This window comes from Convolutriloba macropyga, chromosome 1 (genome assembly GCF_964194025.1).
Source record: "Convolutriloba macropyga chromosome 1, txConMacr16.3, whole genome shotgun sequence".
Classification (NCBI taxonomy): Eukaryota; Metazoa; Xenacoelomorpha; order Acoela; family Convolutidae; genus Convolutriloba; species Convolutriloba macropyga.
In genome coordinates this window covers 41,203,672-41,223,122 of record NC_134468.1, presented here as the reverse complement: position 1 = coordinate 41,223,122, position 19,451 = coordinate 41,203,672, and the positions used below count along the sequence as shown (strand labels likewise).

Here is a 19,451-nt window from a genome sequence, read left to right as displayed (position 1 = left end):
TAAAATTAGAAGACAATTTGATAACTCATATGCAAACTTTGAATAAAATAATAGAAAGTAATTATACTGAGATCGAAAACTATAGTCACAAACGTAACGCTTCAGAATTGACTAATCTACTACATCTCAATCTCCGATGAATGCTAAAACGATGAATGCTAGAAAATCGAAAACTGTTCCGAATCAAATGAAAATTAAAACCTCTCATGAAAGCAACCGCTATCTCAAGTAAATAAAATTAGGCGACAATTTGATAACTCAAATGGAGACTTTCAATAAAATAATAGAAACTAAAAGTAATTTTCCTGAGATCAAAACTACAGTCACAAATGAATGCTTCAGAATTGACTGATCTACTGAAACTCAATCTCCGAAATTACTGAGCAGTAGGGGTTGAAACTGCAGCAATTTCCACTTCATCATCTATCTCTGTCCTTTTAGAATAACTGAGTCTTTCTCGACCAGCCTGATTGGCAGCTTCCTTAGCTTTGCGATATGCCAGTTGTGGCGTGAGGGGGTATTTCTGCATGACGACATCTAAACAAGAACCAGATTTCTTTTATTTTCTCAGAGCAAAGAAGCAGGACTTGGACAACTATAACTTTTTCCAAATTACTGAGATGAAAAATTGTTAAAAAACTATGTTATAAAAGAAAACACGCGAAAGCAAGTTAACCTTGAAAAAGCACGACTTTGTCCCTCGGTGCTTCGGAACGCTTTGAAGACCGGGTACTGTCAATCATTTCCTCCACTAAACCATATTCTCCGAACAGAACACGTCGTAAAAATCTACCCAGTTGAGAAGGATGCGCATTGGCTTTGTGAGCCTTCATCAAGTCTTCGCCCTCAAAGTCAACTCGGTGTACAGGATACGCCACCATCAACTCTGGATGTTCGTCAATGCTCTGGAAGCCGTGTTTTTGGAGTAGACAGATTTCCTGAACGTCCTTTGCCTAAATTTTAAAAAAATGTTGAAGTTTTTTTAACGTCTTGTGCCTAAATCAAAAAAAGTGCTGAAGTCTTTATTAAAAAGACAGACAAAATTACCGTTTGATCTAGCTCTCCAAGCAGTTTTCGCTTTTTCTTGTCATGTCCGCCTTTAATTTCATTCGCAACTCTTTCCGCTCGTCTCATTCGTTCTTCGTGCCTTTTCATGAATTCCATGAACTCCTTACATACAGCTGGGGGTCTAGCCTGCAAAAAGACCTTCAAACTTTAGACGACATGAAAAAATTCAAACTCTACTATCAGCAAAAAATTCACCTGCTCATTGGGCTCATCATTCATTACTGCTTTTTCTTGGAATAGCAGCCCTTGAGTTGTCACCTTCTCTCTGCTGACTGCTCTTGCCTCCTGATTGCTCGCAACCGCATTTCCTTCTTGAATTTGAACCTCTGGCGAAGAAAAGACGTTAGGCGATTCCGGAACTAAGATTTCGGTAGCTTGCGTAACACTGGTTACTGCCTTCGTTTTTGAAGATTTGTCTGGTATGACGCAATTCAAGTAGGTTGGAGGCAGTCCTCTTTTAACTCTCTCTTCTGTCAACTTCTTGTGTAGCCTAACTTCATCAGCGACACCGTAGCCTAAGTATAGCATCCTAGGTGTATCTTGATTATGTCGTATGAACTCGTACTGGCCCGGTTTCATTGCAAGCTTCTGTTCATCGGTGTATCCACGTGGCCATGCAATACTATTCAGCGTTGTCGAAACGCATGCTTTACTGTAGAAAAAACAAAACAGTGTATTTCGATGTTGATATCGAATGCTTCGCTGAACTTGGACTTCTGGGCTGGTTTCAAAACTCGGCGCTTTAACTTCTCGTTTGGAACGGGACGTCTTTTTGCTTGGAGCCATGGTTAAGATCTGAAAATCAAACGAACAATAAGCATCAGAGGACTTTTACTTTCTTTGAACGTAGTTTTTTGCTATTTGAATCAATGGAGTATCATCTCGATTTATTTGTAATCTCCAATTGAAAACTATCAGAAAAGACCAAACTTTTAAATTTTTCAAAAATTAAATAGACAATTAAAGGCGAGTCAAAACTTGATTTCACATCTGCGCATCTGAACAAAATTCATTCAAATAATCTAGACAAATAGAGCTCTCGTTAAAATTAATCATAACAGCGCTAAAGACATCTAGCTACATAACATCTAAGAAAAGAAAATGCTTGAAACATTACATAAACTGAGCACTAGAAATTCAATTTGCATCCTTCTTTCTTTTAGCATCCATCAAAGTCAAATAAGACTGCTTCTTTTTCCCTTTAGCATCTTCGCTGTATTTGCCCGTGGATTCAAGTCTCTGTTTTGCATTCAAACCCGCTTTGTTTGCTGCCTTCTTCGCATCTCTTCTCGCATTAGGGAAGGAAGCACTTGGAAACTTTCTCTCAACAGCACCTAATAATAAACAAGTACAAATGATCACTTTTACAAAGGATCCATTAGAAAAGAAATGACAAAAAGCACCAAAGATATCCGGCAAGAAACTTACGAAAAAATGTAAGCATTGACTGTTTTGAAGCACAAGCTCTCCCACTCGACAAACTTTTTGAGGGCAAGATCATCTGGTAAGCTAGGCCATCAACTCCATATATCCACTTCCTCAATGCCAGGCCGTACTCTGCAGGTTTGTGACCACGGTATATATGATCAAGGTTTTTACCGTTTATGCCAAACTGAACTGCAGGCTTTTTCTCAACTAAACGCAGCAAGGCGGCCTCTTCCAAATCCTCTACCTCCAAGGTACTCTCCTCATCAACCTCAGCTGTAACGTTTTCTAAATCTTGAAACCCGTCGACGCCAGCGAGAGCACCCGTAACCTACAAAACAAACCGGTATAACGTTCATAATAATAAAAACAAACTTCGAAATAACTGTTGAAAACTAACAATCCCATTCAGGTTGCGCTTGATGTTGTTTATGTCGTCAATTGACTGACTTGTGGTGCTTTCGAGGAGGGTGACAAGATTATGCATTCGCTTTTCATTTTCTAAGAGAACTTCAGTAAAACCTCTATGTTTCGCACAGCACTAAAATGCAGAAAGACAAAATATTGAATGTAATGTTTTTTTTATTATATGCTTTTGAAATGAAACATACCGAAACCATTGTTAACTTCTTGACTTTTGAGGACTGAGGGGCAACCAAATCATCACTTTCTTCGTTAGCTGCTTGGGTAGAATCACTTAGAGAAACTGGGTCGTCAAGTTTAAGCTGTTTTCTCAATTCACGAAGGTCTGCAGTATAATCATCGGTGCCATGCTTCAAAATCTTATAGGTACGCCAATCATTGCCTTTGAATAAACGCGCTTCTTTGCCCTCGGTTTTTTTGAATTTGTCAGACTGACTCAAGTAACCCCACATTTCAGAATCCGTATCAATGATTTGGGCATCATCTTTTTCGGCGCTCATAATCAGCCAATAGTATTTATTGTCCATTTTCAAGACCTGAAATTCAGAAACAACGTTGTGAAACTGATGACACATTGTTACAGCAAATATTTTAGTGCCTTTAAACGCCGTTGAGGTTAAACAAACACTAGTTGAATTAAAATAAAGTAATTTAGAAAATCATCTCGACTACAAAACTTCAAACTCACTAACGAAGAGTTTATCTCTAATCAGAACAAAATTGCATGGCGTTTTAGATCCAACAATGATCTCAAATACCGTTAGGGATTTCAACTAAATCATCTGAAAGTACGGAGACAGTCGATGGAAAGCTATCGTCAGCTGTCAGATCAACGAATTCAACTTTCGCGTTTTCAAGCTCCCTTACTCTCTTTTTCAATAGCTCAATTTCTACTTGAAGTTGTCTTATTTTCAGCCAAATTTGGTCTTCCTGTGACTGGCGCACTGAATTTTCATCAACGTTCAAACGAGGCCTCTTACAGGACACTCTGCCAGATTCTTCTATCACAATTCTTGTTTGCAGCATCAAGAGAACTAAAAAACCAAGCTCCGCTGAACCTCATACTAAACCCAATTTTTTCGTACGCAAGCTATAGCAAAAACTTCTTTTACCCTTAACTCTAACTATACAGGGGATACTGCATATCGAGCTTGGTTTGATTTGAATAACTCCTTGACTCGATGAAAAATACTATATTTAAAAATTAAATATTCGAAATAATCGCAAATTTCCGTATGAAATACTAACTTTTTTCCTAGGCCAGCTATACCAAAAATTCTTTCCGTTTTACACTCTAGGTACACATGGGATACTCCATACCGAGTTTGGTTTGATTTGAACAACTCCTTGATCCAATAAAATTTCTATAATTTTGAAAAAAGAATAAGCGTATAATAAGCGAATACGTCGATATTTCCGATTGAAATACGAACTTTTTTTCTAGACAAGGTATACCAAAAATTCTTTTTGTTTTAGACTCTAGTTACCCATGGGATACTCGATACCAAGTTTGGTTTGATTTGGACAACTCCTTGACCCGATGAAATTTCTATGTTTTTAAAAATAGAATAAGCGAATAAGTCGAAATTTCCGTATGCAATACTAACTTTTTTCCTAGGCAAGCTACACCAAAAATTCTTTTTGTTTTAGACTCTAGTTACCCATGGCATACTCGATACCGAGTTTGATTCGATTTGGACAACTCCTTGACCCGATGAAAGAGACCTAATTTTGAAAATTATTTAAAATTACTTATTTGAAATAATAGCAAATTTCCGTACGAAAAACTAACTTTTTTCCTAGGCAGGCTATACCAAAAATTCTTTTTGTTTTAGACTCTAGTTACCCATGGGATACTCGATACCAAGTTTGGTTTGATTTGGACAACTCCTTGACCCGATGAAATTTCTATATTTTTAAAAATAGAATAAGCGAATAAGTCGAAATTTGCGTATGCAATACTAACTTTTTTCCTAGGCAAGCTATACCAAAAATTCTTTTTGTTTTAGACTCTAGTTACCCATGGGATACTCGATACCAAGTTTGGTTTGATTTGGACAACTCCTTGACCCGATGAAATTTCTATGTTTTTAAAAATAGAATAAGCGAATAAGTCGAAATTTCCGTATGAAATACTAACTTTTTTCCTAGGCAAGCTATACCAAAAATTCTTTTTGTTTTAGACTCTAGTTACCCATGGGATACTCGATACCAAGTTTGGTTTGATTTGGACAACTCCTTGACCCGATGAAATTTCTATATTTTTAAAAATAGAATAAGCGAATAAGTCGAAATTTCCGTATGAAATACTAACTTTTTTCCTAGGCAAGCTATACCAAAAATTCTTTTTGTTTTAGACTCTAGTTACCCATGGCATACTCGATACCGAGTTTGATTCGATTTGGACAACTCCTTGACCCGATGAAAAAGACCTATTTTTAAAATTCAATAATTTCAAGTTATTCGAAATAATAGCAAATTTCCGTATGAAACACTAACTTTTTTCCTAGGCAAGCTATACCAAAAATTCTTTCTGTTTTAGACTCTAGTTACCCATGGGATACTCGATACCAAGTTTGGTTTGATTTGGACAACTCCTTGACCCGATAAAATTTCTATATTTTTAAAAATGGAATAAGCGAATATGTCGAAATTTCCGTATGAAATACTAACTTTTTTCCTAGGCAAGCTATACCAAAAATTCTTTTTGTTTTAGACTCTAGTTACCCATGGCATACTCGATACCGAGTTTGATTCGATTTGGACAACTCCTTGACCCGATGAAAGAGACCTAATTTTGAAAATTATTTAAAATTACTTATTTGAAATAATAGCAAATTTCTGTACGAAAAACTAACTTTTTTCCTAGGCAGGCTATACCAAAAATTCTTTTTGTTTTAGACTCTAGTTACCCATGGGATACTCGATACCAAGTTTGGTTTGATTTGGACAACTCCTTGACCCGATGAAATTTCTATATTTTTAAAAATAGAATAAGCGAATAAGTCGAAATTTCCGTATGCAATACTAACTTTTTTCCTAGGCAAGCTATACCAAAAATTCTTTTTGTTTTAGACTCTAGTTACCCATGGGATACTCGATACCAAGTTTGGTTTGATTTGGACAACTCCTTGACCCGATGAAATTTCTATGTTTTTAAAAATAGAATAAGCGAATAAGTCGAAATTTCCGTATGAAATACTAACTTTTTTCCTAGGCAAGCTATACCAAAAATTCTTTTTGTTTTAGACTCTAGTTACCCATGGGATACTCGATACCAAGTTTGGTTTGATTTGGACAACTCCTTGACCCGATGAAATTTCTATATTTTTAAAAATAGAATAAGCGAATAAGTCGAAATTTCCGTATGAAATACTAACTTTTTTCCTAGGCAAGCTATACCAAAAATTCTTTTTGTTTTAGACTCTAGTTACCCATGGCATACTCGATACCGAGTTTGATTCGATTTGGACAACTCCTTGACCCGATGAAAAAGACCTATTTTTAAAATTCAATAATTTCAAGTTATTCGAAATAATAGCAAATTTCCGTATGAAACACTAACTTTTTTCCTAGGCAAGCTATACCAAAAATTCTTTCTGTTTTAGACTCTAGTTACCCATGGGATACTCGATACCAAGTTTGGTTTGATTTGGACAACTCCTTGACCCGATAAAATTTCTATATTTTTAAAAATGGAATAAGCGAATATGTCGAAATTTCCGTATGAAATACTAACTTTTTTCCTAGGCAAGCTATACCAAAAATTCTTTTTGTTTTAGACTCTAGTTACCCATGGCATACTCGATACCGAGTTTGATTCGATTTGGACAACTCCTTGACCCGATGAAAGAGACCTAATTTTGAAAATTATTTAAAATTACTTATTTGAAATAATAGCAAATTTCCGTACGAAAAACTAACTTTTTTCCTAGGCAGGCTATACCAAAAATTCTTTTTGTTTTAGACTCTAGTTACCCATGGGATACTCGATACCAAGTTTGGTTTGATTTGGACAACTCCTTGACCCGATGAAATTTCTATATTTTTAAAAATAGAATAAGCGAATAAGTCGAAATTTCCGTATGCAATACTAACTTTTTTCCTAGGCAAGCTATACCAAAAATTCTTTTTGTTTTAGACTCTAGTTACCCATGGGATACTCGATACCAAGTTTGGTTTGATTTGGACAACTCCTTGACCCGATGAAATTTCTATGTTTTTAAAAATAGAATAAGCGAATAAGTCGAAATTTCCGTATGAAATACTAACTTTTTTCCTAGGCAAGCTATACCAAAAATTCTTTTTGTTTTAGACTCTAGTTACCCATGGGATACTCGATACCAAGTTTGGTTTGATTTGGACAACTCCTTGACCCGATGAAATTTCTATGTTTTTAAAAATAGAATAAGCGAATAAGTCGAAATTTCCGTATGCAATACTAACTTTTTTCCTAGGCAAGCTATACCAAAAATTCTTTTTGTTTTAGACTCTAGTTACCCATGGGATACTCGATACCATGTTTGGTTTGATTTGGACAACTCCTTGACCCGATGAAATTTCTATATTTTTAAAAATAGAATAAGCGAATAAGTCGAAATTTCCGTATGAAATACTAACTTTTTTCCTAGGCAAGCTATACCAAAAATTCTTTTTGTTTTAGACTCTAGTTACCCATGGGATACTCGATACCAAGTTTGGTTTGATTTGGACAACTCCTTGACCCGATGAAATTTCTATATTTTTAAAAATAGAATAGGCGAATAAGTCGAAATTTTCGTATGCAATACTAACTTTTTTCCTAGGCAAGCTATACCAAAAATTCTTTTTGTTTTAGACTCTAGTTACCCATGGGATACTCGATACCAAGTTTGGTTTGATTTGGACAACTCCTTGACCCGATGAAATTTCTATATTTTTAAAAATAGAATAAGCGAATAAGTCGAAATTTCCGTATGCAATACTAACTTTTTTCCTAGGCAAGCTATACCAAAAATTCTTTTTGTTTTAGACTCTAGTTACCCATGGGATACTCGATACCAAGTTTGGTTTGATTTGGACAACTCCTTGACCCAATGAAATTTCTATGTTTTTAAAAATAGAATAAGCGAATAAGTCGAAATTTCCGTATGAAATACTAACTTTTTTCCTAGGCAAGCTATATCAAAAATTCTTTTTGTTTTAGACTCTAGTTACCCATGGGATGCTCGATACCAAGTTTGGTTCGATTTGGACAACTCCTTGACCCGATGAAATTTCTATATTTTTAAAAATAGAATACGCGAAAAAGTCCAAATTTCCGTATGAAATACTAACTTTTTTCCTAGGCAAGCTATACCAAAAATTCTTTTTGTTTTAGACTCTAGTTACCCATGGGATGCTCGATACCAAGTTTGGTTCGATTTGGACAACTCCTTGACCCGATGAAATTTCTATATTTTTAAAAATAGAATACGCGAAAAAGTCCAAATTTCCGTATGAAATACTAACTTTTTTCCTAGGCAAGCTATACCAAAAATTCTTTTTGTTTTAGACTCTAGTTACCCATGGGATGCTCGATACCAAGTTTGGTTCGATTTGGACAACTCCTTGACCCGATGAAAAAGACCTATTTTTAAAAATAATTATTCGAAATAATCGCAAATTTCCGAATGCAATCCTAACTTTTTTTCTAGAAAAGATATACCCAAAATTCTTGGCTCATTAGACTCCGTATACACTGGGGAACTCTGACTATGAGTTTCAATTGGTTTGAACAACTCCATGACCCGATGAAAAAGACCTATTTTTGAAATTCGTTATTCGAGAAATATGCAAATTTCCGTATGAAATACTAACTTTTTTCCTAGGCAAGCAATACCAAAAATTCTTTTTGTTTTACAATCTAGTTATCCATGGAATACTTGATACCAAGTTTGGTTCGATTTGGACAACTCCTTGACCCGATGAAAAAGGCCTATTTTTAAAATTCAATAATTTCAAGTTATTCGAAATAATTGCACATTTCCGTATGAAAACCTAACTTTTTTCCTAGGCAAGCTATACCAAAAATTCCTTCTGTTTTAGACTCTAGATAGACAGGTGATACTCCATACCGAGTTTCGTTTGATTTCAACAACTCCTTGACCCAATGAAAAAGACCTATTTTTGAAATTCCTTATTCGAGAAATAAGCAAATTTCCGTATGAAATACTAACTTTTTTCCTAGGCAAGCTATACCAAAAATTCTTTTTGTTTTACAATCTAGCTATCCATGGGATACTCGATACCAAGTTTGGTTTGATTTGCACAACTCCTTGACCCGATGAAAAATACTATATTTAAAAATTAAATATTTGAAATAATCGCAAATTTCCGTATGAAATACTAACTTTTTTCCTAGGCAAGCTACACCAAAAATTCTTTTTGTTTTACAATCTAGCTATCCGTGGGATACTCGATACCGAGTTTGGTTTGATTTGCACAACTCCTTGACCCGATGAAAAATACTATATTTAAAAATTAAATATTTGAAATAATCGCAAATTTCCGTATGAAATACTAACTTTTTTCCTAGGCAAGCTATACCAAAAATTCTTTTTGTTTTACAATCTAGCTATCCATGGGATACTCGATACCGAGTTTGGTTTGATTTGCACAACTCCTTGACCCGATGAAAAATACTATATTTAAAAATTAAATATTTGAAATAATCGCAAATTTCCGTATGAAAAACTAACTTTTTTCCTAGGCAAGCTATACCAAAAATTCCTTCTGTTTTAAACTCTAGGTAGACAGGGGATACTCCATACCGAGTTTCGTTTGATTTCAACAACTCCTTGGCCCGATGAAAAAGACCTATTTTTGAAATTATTTATTCGAAATAATCGCAAATTTCCGTATGAAAAACTAACTTTTTTCCTAGGCAAGCTATACCAAAAATTCTTTTTGTTTTAGACTCCAGGTACACATGGGATACTCCATATCCGGTTTGGTTCAATTTGAACAACTCTATGACCCTATCAAAAATAGCAAACAAAAAAAATCGCGACTTTTGAAGAATAGAGAAAATAGCCTATTGTCAACAATTCTGTTGGTAATCTAGGGTTTCCCCTGCAGAATCCTCGACAATAGACCACATGGTAAATACTATATGAATAATTAGATCGATAAATGGTAATAAAACACTTTTGAAATCATCATTTTTCAATTCATCATCTCTAAGTAGTCATAAAAGGTGAATATATACAAATTTGAAGGGTAAAGTGAACTTTAAAACCTAAATCTACACCAAGCAAAAGCAACAAGAACTAATATACAAGCACAACATTACTAAGCAAGCTGGAAAATTCGTCGACTGCAAATTTACTGTAATTTTTTGGGCTTAATCTCTTGCCCCAAATGAAGTACTGTCTCGGAACTTTCTCCTTGGCGGGTACTCTGAAACGTGGTATTTGAACGTATTTCTTCTTGGCATCAAAACCCAGGATCCTGATTGAACCAACTTTTTCAATTTTCATTTGACCGTACTTATGGGGCTTCTTTTGAATACGTCTTTTAGCACGGTTGCAATCCCCGATGCCAAAAAAATTGACCCATCCATTGTATTCCCATTCGGTTGTTATTCCTTTTTTCTGGTTGGGCCTCAATTTCCCCAATTTGACGGACTTTGCGCTTTTGAACAGCTTCAATACAGTGCTCAACACTTTTTTGGGTTCGCATTTGGCTTTAAAATTTCTGAACTTTAATGAAGTTGCATGTTCGAAATTGACGCAACGTCTTGATTTCATCAAAAAATCTTCCTTCTTTACTTTCAAATTCTCCAAACACTTTATCCTAATAGCCTTCTTGTTACCTCCAGGGCTCAAAAACTCATTAGCATTAATTCCACTTCCGGGAATATCATCCTCGAAATAGCGCGAATGCATCTCAGTAGATCTAAAAGTGCTCGAAACCCGTTAAAAATGGACTATAACAACCCTATAACACTTATAACGCTCTGCTGCAGCTGTCTGCACTGTCCTCTGCACTCAAAGCGCTGGTCTGCACCAGCTACGCTGTTCTGCAGCAGGTACGCTGGTCTGCAGCAGCTACCATTCTGCCATTCGGTGGGGGGGGGGGTCCTGTCCGTTCCATTTCATTTCATTCGAAACAGTAACTTACTACTTAAACGGAATTCGCATACATTTCATTTCGCTAGCACCTCATTGCAGGTTAGTTATAGTGGTCTACCCGGACAGCGCTTCATAGCACTCCTCCTGCTGTCAGATGACATGCTCAGAATGTATACCGCTGGTCAGTTGACAATGGGGCAGTCAATTCGAATATTTCACATTGCCAACACATATAACTTGCCTGTAGAGAGGCGAAATACAACTTGCATTCAAATTACATATTTCGGAAGCCCTCGAGCTGCCGAATATATATAGCTAGTTGGTTTTGTTAGTTAGTTTAAAAATATAGCTCGTTTTAAAAAAAAAGAGAATACAGATTGGAATAATGGGGATGAATCCCACCCCCAACCTGTTTTCAAAGCTTAATATCTCGAAGATGACTGAACCGATTTTTAAAAATGAAGGTGTTTTGGAATCAGGAAGAGAAGGGCTATCATCTGGAACATAAAAAAGTTCGGAAAAACAGTTTTTAAATTTTGATGATTCTGACCCCTTGGTCAAAAACAGCTCATTTTCGACATTCTTCAGTGAAAGCAAAAAAACAACACCTTTGTTCACAGATAACATTGTAACAATATACATGACCGTAACGCACATTAGCCAAGCTTTATTTTAAGCTATAGAACGCTTTCTAACTCTATCTATGCTCGAAGTTATTGGCAAAAACAACTTTGAAAATTCGAATTTTTTCGAAATTTCCACCTCAAGTACGTCGTACTCTTTGACCAATTTCTCGACAATTTTTACGTAGTTTTAGGTTAAAATTGGTTTAGCTACAAAGCTGCGATATTAAGCTAAACGTTGCATACTTGAAATCATAGTTTCGAAGTACAAACACCACTTTAAAGCAGGACTGATTGTGAAAAAAGGCGTTTTTTTCACTTTTCTTCCAATTCCTTGCAATTTTTTTAATACTTACGTTCGAAAACGATAGTCTTTGTATGCATATCTTGAAAGACGAATTTCTAAGCAGTATAACAAGCATACATATGCCGGATAAATATTCTGTAATGGTAAAATACGTTGATAAACTTGAAAATTCACCTAAAAGCAATTGATTTGTTTCAAAAACTTCCTCCAATTTTCATGCGTAAAACATACATTAAGGACCCTTTTCTTTTCGCGCAACCTTTCTTTCACGCCTGATTTATTGAAAACCATAACGTATTTTAAGCGCGGAGTCCCCTAAAAACAATAAATAACAAACAATAAAAGCAAGCAGGCTAATTTTTCATTTTGATTCGCCTTAAACACACAATTGGAACTCTTCGTATCATATTTGCTTTTATTTGAACAAAACATTGACCCGGACACAAAAACTGACCGCACTCGATGAGGCTTAACTTTTTTGATCACCGAACATTGTTTTGGACACGAAATCGTCCATTTTAGTCCAATTGTGCTCATTTTTGGTGGGTATGCTCCACTTTAGCCATAATTGATGATAAAATTAAAAATTGGGACTGACCGAACTAATTTGGTCAAGTTTTTACCTAGTTCCGAAAAGGATCTGAACTTTTCCTATCACCGAAAATTGTTTTGGTGACCAAATCGTCAATTTTAGTCCAATTGTGCTCATTTTTGGTGTGCAGGCTCCAATTTAGCCATAAATGGGGATGATATAAAAAAATGGACTGAGCAAACCATTTTGGACAAGTTCTCAGTTACTTCTGAAAAAGTATCCGCGCTCGATGAGGCTTAACTTTTTCGATCACCGAACATTGTTTTGGACACCAAATCGTCAATTTTAGTCCAATTGTGCTCATTTTTGGTGGGTATGCTCCACTTTAGCCACAATTGATGATAAAATTAAAAATTGGGACTGACCGAACTAATTTGGTCAAGTTTTTACCTAGTTCCGAAAAGGATCTGAACTTTTCCTATCACCGAACATTGCTTTGGTGACCAAATCGTCAATTTTAGTCCAATTGTGCTCATTTTTGGTGTGCAGGCTCCAATTTAGCCATAAATGGGGATGAAATAAAAAAATGGACTGAGCAAACCATTTTGGACAAGTTCTCAGTTACTTCTGAAAAAGTATCCGCGCTCGATGAGGCTTAACTTTTTCGATCACCGAACATTGTTTTGGACACGAAATCGTCAATTTTAGTCCAATTGTGCTCATTTTTGGTGGGTATGCTCCACTTTAGCCACAGTTGGTGATAAAATTAAAAATTCGGACTGACCGAACTAATTTGGACAAATTTTTACCTAGTTCCAAAAAAGTATCTGAACTTTTTCTATCACCGAAAATTGTTTTGGTGACCAAATCGTCAATTTTAGTCCAATTGTGCTCATTTTTGGTGTGCAGGCTCCAATTTAGCCATAAATGGGGATGAAATAAAAAAAATGGACTGAGCAAACCATTTTGGACAAGTTCTCAGTTACTTCTGAAAAAGTATCCGCGCTCGATGAGGCTTTACTTTTTCGATCACCGAACATTGTTTTGGACACCAAATCGTCAATTTTAGTCCAATTGTGCTCATTTTTGGTGGATATGCTCCACTTTAGCCACAATTAATGATAAAATTAAAAATTGGGACTGACCGAACTAATTTGATCAAGTTTTTACCTAGTTCCGAAAAGGATCTGAACTTTTCCTATCACCGAACATTGTTTTGGTGACCAAATCGTCAATTTTAGTCCAATTGAGCTCATTATTGGTTTGCAGGCTCCAATTTAGCCACTATTGGGGATGAAATAAAAAAATGAATTGAGCAAACCATTTTGGACCAGTTCTCCTTTACTTCTGAAAAAGTAAACGCGCTCGATGAGGCTTAACTTTTTCGATCACCGATTATTGTTTTGGACACCAAATCGTCAATTTTAGTCCAATTGTGCTCATTTTTGGTGGGTATGCTCCACTTTAGCCACAATTGGTGATAAACTTAAAAATGCGTACTGACCGAACTAATTTGGTCGAGTTTTTACCTAGTTCCGAAAAGGATCTGAACTTTTCCTATCACCGAACATTGTTTTGGTGACCAAATCCTCAATTTTAGTCCAATTAAGCTCATTATTGGTTTGCAGGCTCCAATTTAGCCATAATTGGGGATGAAATAAAAAAATGGACTGAGCAAACCATTTTGGACAAGTTCTCAGTTACTTCTGAAAAAGTATCCGCGCTCGATGAGGCTTAACTTTTTCGATCACCGAACATTGTTTTGGACACCAAATCGTCAATTTTAGTCCAATTGTGCTCATTTTTGGTGGGTATGCTCCACTTTAGCCACAATTGATGATAAAATTAAAAATTCGGACTGACCGAACTAATTTGGTCGAGTTTTTACCTAGTTCCGAAAAGGATCTGAACTTTTCCTATCACCGAACATTGTTTTGGTGACCAAATCGTCAATTTTAGTCCAATTGAGCTCATTATTGGTTTGCAGGCTCCAATTTAGCCATAATTGGGGATGAAATAAAAAAAATGGACTGAGCAAACCATTTTGGACAAGTTCTCAATTACTTCTGAAAAAGTATCCGCGCTCGATGAGGCTTAACTTTTTCGATCACCGAACATTGTTTTGGACACCAAATCGTTAACTTTAGTCCAATTGTGCTCAATTTTGGTGGGTATGCTCCACTTTAGCCACAGTTGGTGATAAAATTAAAAATTCGGACTGACCGAACTAATTTGGTCGAGTTTTTACCTAGTTCCGAAAATGATCTGAACTTTTCCTATCATTGAACATTGTTTTGGTGACCAAATCGTCAATTTTAGTCCAATTGAGCTCATTATTGGTTTGCAGGCTCCAATTTAGCCATAATTGGGGATGAAATAAAAAAAATGGACTGAGCAAACCATTTTGGACAAGTTCTCAATTACTTCTGAAAAAGTATCCGCGCTCGATGAGGCTTAACTTTTTCGATCACCGAACATTGTTTTGGACACCAAATCGTTAATTTTAGTCCAATTGTGCTCAATTTTGGTGGGTATGCTCCACTTTAGCCACAGTTGGTGATAAAATTAAAAATTCGGACTGACCGAACTAATTTGGTCGAGTTTTTACCTAGTTCCGAAAAGGATCTGAACTTTTCCTATCACCGAACATTGTTTTGGTGACCAAATCGTCAATTTTAGTCCAATTGTGCTCATTTTTGGTGTGCAGGCTCCAATTTAGCCATAAATGGGGATGAAATAAAAAAATGGACTGAGCAAACCATTTTGGACAAGTTCTCAGTTACTTCTGAAAAAGTATCCGCTCTCGATGAGGCTTAACTTTTTCGATCACCGAACATTGTTTTGGACACGAAATCGTCAATTTTAGTCCAATTGTGCTCATTTTCAGTTCCAATTGCATCCAACTGATGACATGAACGAACTAAAATTTGATGAACGCACACGAAAGTCTGGACATGAACGCACGAAAGTCTGGTGAACGCACGAATGTCTGATGAACGCACAAAAATCTGATGAACGCATTAAAGTCTGGACATGAACGCACGAAAGTCTGGTGAACGCACGAAAGTCTGGTGAACGCACGAAAGTCTGGACATGAACGCACGAAAGTCTGGTGAACGCACGAAAGTCTGGACATAAACGCACGAAAGTCTGGTGAACGCACGAAAGTCTGGTAAACGCACGAAAGTCTGTCGAACGCACGAAAATCTGGACATGAACGCACGAAAGTCTGGACATGAACGCACGAAAGTCTGGTGAACGCACGAAAGTCTGGACATGAACGCACAAAAGTCTGGTGAACGCACGAAAGTCTGGACATGAACGCACGAAAGTCTTGTGAACGCACGAAAGTCTGGACATAGGCACTTTCCGTCTGGGACGGTCTGGACATAGGCACTTTCCGTCTGGGACGGTCTGGACATATCGACTTTCCGTCTGGGACCTCAGCCTGGGTTAGGACAATTATTTTTGCAGGAAAGTCATTGGCTAAAACAACATGACTTCCATTGATAATTGTCCTCCAAATCCTTTGTCAAGTCTTTGGATGAGCGAGGGTCAAACTTGAAGGCCGCATAACGACGAATGGACAATATCTTTTGCATCAATAATTAAATTTTTACTAAAGAAGGAAAGAATAATGGAAACATGCGGGAAAGGAAGAAATATTATGTTTAAACCCACATAACCGATCCGCCTTGCCTAAAGGTAGGGACACCTTAGCGAAAAGTTTTCGCGACAAACAATTACTACTAAATACATGTGTTGCTAGTGTGTGAAAAGTTGTCACTCTCTTACTGCAGCTGTTCTCTCTTACCGATATCATTGCACAACTGGTTGTACAGAGTTGAAACCCTTTTGAGGATCTCCATTGCAGCCTGCAACCACATGAGAGTCTGGGCAGAGAAATTGCCCTCCAAACCCACTGCCATCAGGATCACCACCACCTGGCTCAGCATCACTACCACGTGTGTAGAGGCTACTATGCCAGACATCGCATCCATGCCTTCTGCGTCAGCAATTGAGGCAAATATAGGTCCGAAAGGAGCACCAGGTTGCGAGGATTCGGCGTCGACCGTCGAGTTGATTACGCTCATTGAAACCATTTTTGGATGTATAGTCAAACTTTGATTATAAACAGCAAAAGAGGCGTTGTTTGGATAATTTTGGTTTCAGGCAGAAGGCTTAGGCACACAATTGATTTTTTTAAGCGTTTGCAATAAAATCCAAGTTTTGACAATGTTTACAAAAACCCTCCTGACTAGGGGACGCAGATATCTTTATATGAAATTTTGAAATTTCTCTTCCGAATTCAATTTGAGACAATAGTGTTGACTTAGGTTTTAAACAACTGAAGTTAAAGCGGGACCATACTTTGGATATCACTGACCAAGATTTATTTTCTTCATACAGTAGATTAATTAAAAGTATGGAAATTGAGCTTTGTTCAAAATATGTCAATTCAGTTTCATTTTTCTCTAACCTGTGTTAGCTCATTAAATTTAACTATGATACCTTCCGAACTAGAATTAAATGGCATATACTGTCATTGAAATTGAAATTGCTAAAATACGTGCCCGCGGTTTATTGTCGTCTTCGCTTAAAATAAATTTTCTGACCCGTATGTCAAATATAAAAAGGAAGCTACTTACAAGAAAAATATTACGTAAGATATTTACTTAAAACGGCTCTGATGAAATCCAATAAAGCTTACAAAGCTAAAATGACCAAAATTTTCATCAACTTTCAGTACTTTTAGAACTCATCAATTGAGAGAATTATGTTTAATTTTTTTTTAAAAAAAATTAAATTTCTAAACATAAAATATCAATTTGGTTTTAGATACTGCTATTGTGTCAATATAAGCTGACCAAAAACGAAAGTTACCACTTTCAATGAGTTCAATCAAGTATAATGCGGCTAAGTAAGAAAAATAGTGGGTCGGACACAACTCGAGATATCAACGTATTTTTATCCCGGAGTTATGTTAAAACCCGGGTCGAGACCGGATGGTTAACTTGTAAGAACTTGTCAGTCGAATAGCTAAATTATAATTTTCTTACAAGTTCGTTCTGGTCAAATTCAACTCTTATTGGTTTGTTCAATTTGACATTCCATCATTTAGTGTAGAGATCGCGTGAGAATTAGTTGCTCAGTTTGCATAACATACTAAAACGACTTATGTTGACAAAATGTTCCTTTTCAATCTTAACAACGTGAAAGTGTCATGTGTATTTCAGTTAATAAAAGCTGGATCTCAATGTATTTCTTTGTCTGCATTTTAATGGCTAAAAATGTTGCCGCAGTGAAAAGTAATCGAGCCCGATTGTTTATAAGAATTCTTCTTAAAATTTATAATTTTTTGACTTTGATTGATGATTACTCTGGTTTATTCGAAAAGACAATAGAATGCATTACGCATTTCCTATAGTAATTCTGGTCTAATCTGCTCAATTAAGAACTATTGTTTGAGCGGTTGTAGGACGTAGTTAATCTTACATAATCAGTTTCCTGGTGCTTTTTTTTTGTTGCTGGTGCGCATAATATGTGTACAACCATTACTTGCAATGTTTTAATTTTTTTACTACAGTATATGCTACTACTTTTTTATACTATAGAACTGTTATCTTGTAAGAACTTTTAAGTTTTGAACGAGAAACTCCTATAAACATTCACAAGATGGAAGGATATCGTGAAGAAGCATTTTGAAACGACTGTTTAATTTGAAGAAACCTTGTCATTGGTATACCTTGTATGTCTAATTGTTAACTTGTAAGTTAAATGGTTAACTGGAAAAGCATGCAAGGTTTTGGAAGAGAAACTTGCAAGCAGATGCATCGCCTTCTAGGGATTACAAGTTAAACAATTGAATTAGAATCGGGAAGAACTTAGAGAAAGCTTTAGGAAACGCAATGAACTTGTCTATAATTTAATTTCATATCAGACCTAATTTCAATCCATTTCTGGTTCTTTTTTCCATTTGTAGTTCTGACTCTATTTTTTCACTATTTTTTGAGAGAACAGGGGAACATTGCATATTGCTCTAGAAATAAAATCTCTCGCCATATATAAGACTCCTGGGTTTCCCCTTCTAAAAATGATCAAGTATAAAACTTTCTGCAAACTTAAGGAAAACAATCAATTCGATCGAAGGAAAAAAAATTTGCGGAATGTAGTCAAAATGCAACAAATTGGTCAAAATTCAGTGCATTCAAGATGTTCAGCGAAAAATTGCCCACTAAGCTCTTGTTCTTGTTTCATGCAGTAGTTTTTATTGACTATAATAAAAATTTACGTTCTGAAATGTTTCGTGCCATATCAACCGGGTTGGATACGGATGGTAAAATTGTAACAACTTGCAAGTTTCCTAAAGCCATGCATTGCCTTACAATCTTTTCTGCCAAAAATATTCAAGTTCGCAAAAGTTTAACTCAACTTGCTGTAACAAGTTAACCATCCGACTTAGAAGTTCTGACAACTTGACCGTCCAACTTGAAATTTTTTATGAGCTTACCATTTGCATTATAAAGAAGTTGAACACGATATCCAATCATTATGTAGGTTTTTATCCATTGAAAGTCTTCAAGTCTCCGATAAGCATTGCAGGTTTAAATAGTTTAAAAGTTCTGCCAAAATTTATCTATAATATTAGAGAATTAATGCCATTTTCTAAAGTGCAAGCGGAATCTAATAAGTGATAAGCAAAATTGATCTTTAAATCTGCTGTTTGCAATAAAAATTTCAACAAATGAAACCAAAAATTGTCAGCCGCTGAAAAAAGGCGAATACCAATTAAATCAAACAGGAAAAAAAATTGATTTCATTTGATTTCTTTTCTAACTTGGTGTTACGCTGATAAGAAACATTGAACATGGTTAACTTAGCTGAAGTAATCATAAAACCTAAATCAGAGTATCAATTTTTGTTTTTAAAAAAGTGAATGAATTGATTGCTCCAGACATTCAACTTTTTCTTGTATATAT

The 19,451-nt window shown here is 35.9% G+C and overlaps 1 protein-coding gene across 1 annotated transcript in view; it reads right to left on the bottom strand.

Annotated features, from left to right (window-relative positions):
- Window positions 1–16,847, bottom strand: part of LOC142340936 (uncharacterized) — a 39,236-nt gene extending 22,389 nt beyond the window's left edge. The window contains exon 1 of the mRNA XM_075391757.1: window positions 16,286–16,847. Coding sequence (XP_075247872.1) covers window positions 16,286–16,574 — 289 coding nt within the window. The 5' untranslated portion in view covers window positions 16,575–16,847. The remainder of the gene's footprint in view (window positions 1–16,285) is intronic.
- Window positions 16,848–19,451: the final 2,604 nt, after the last annotated feature.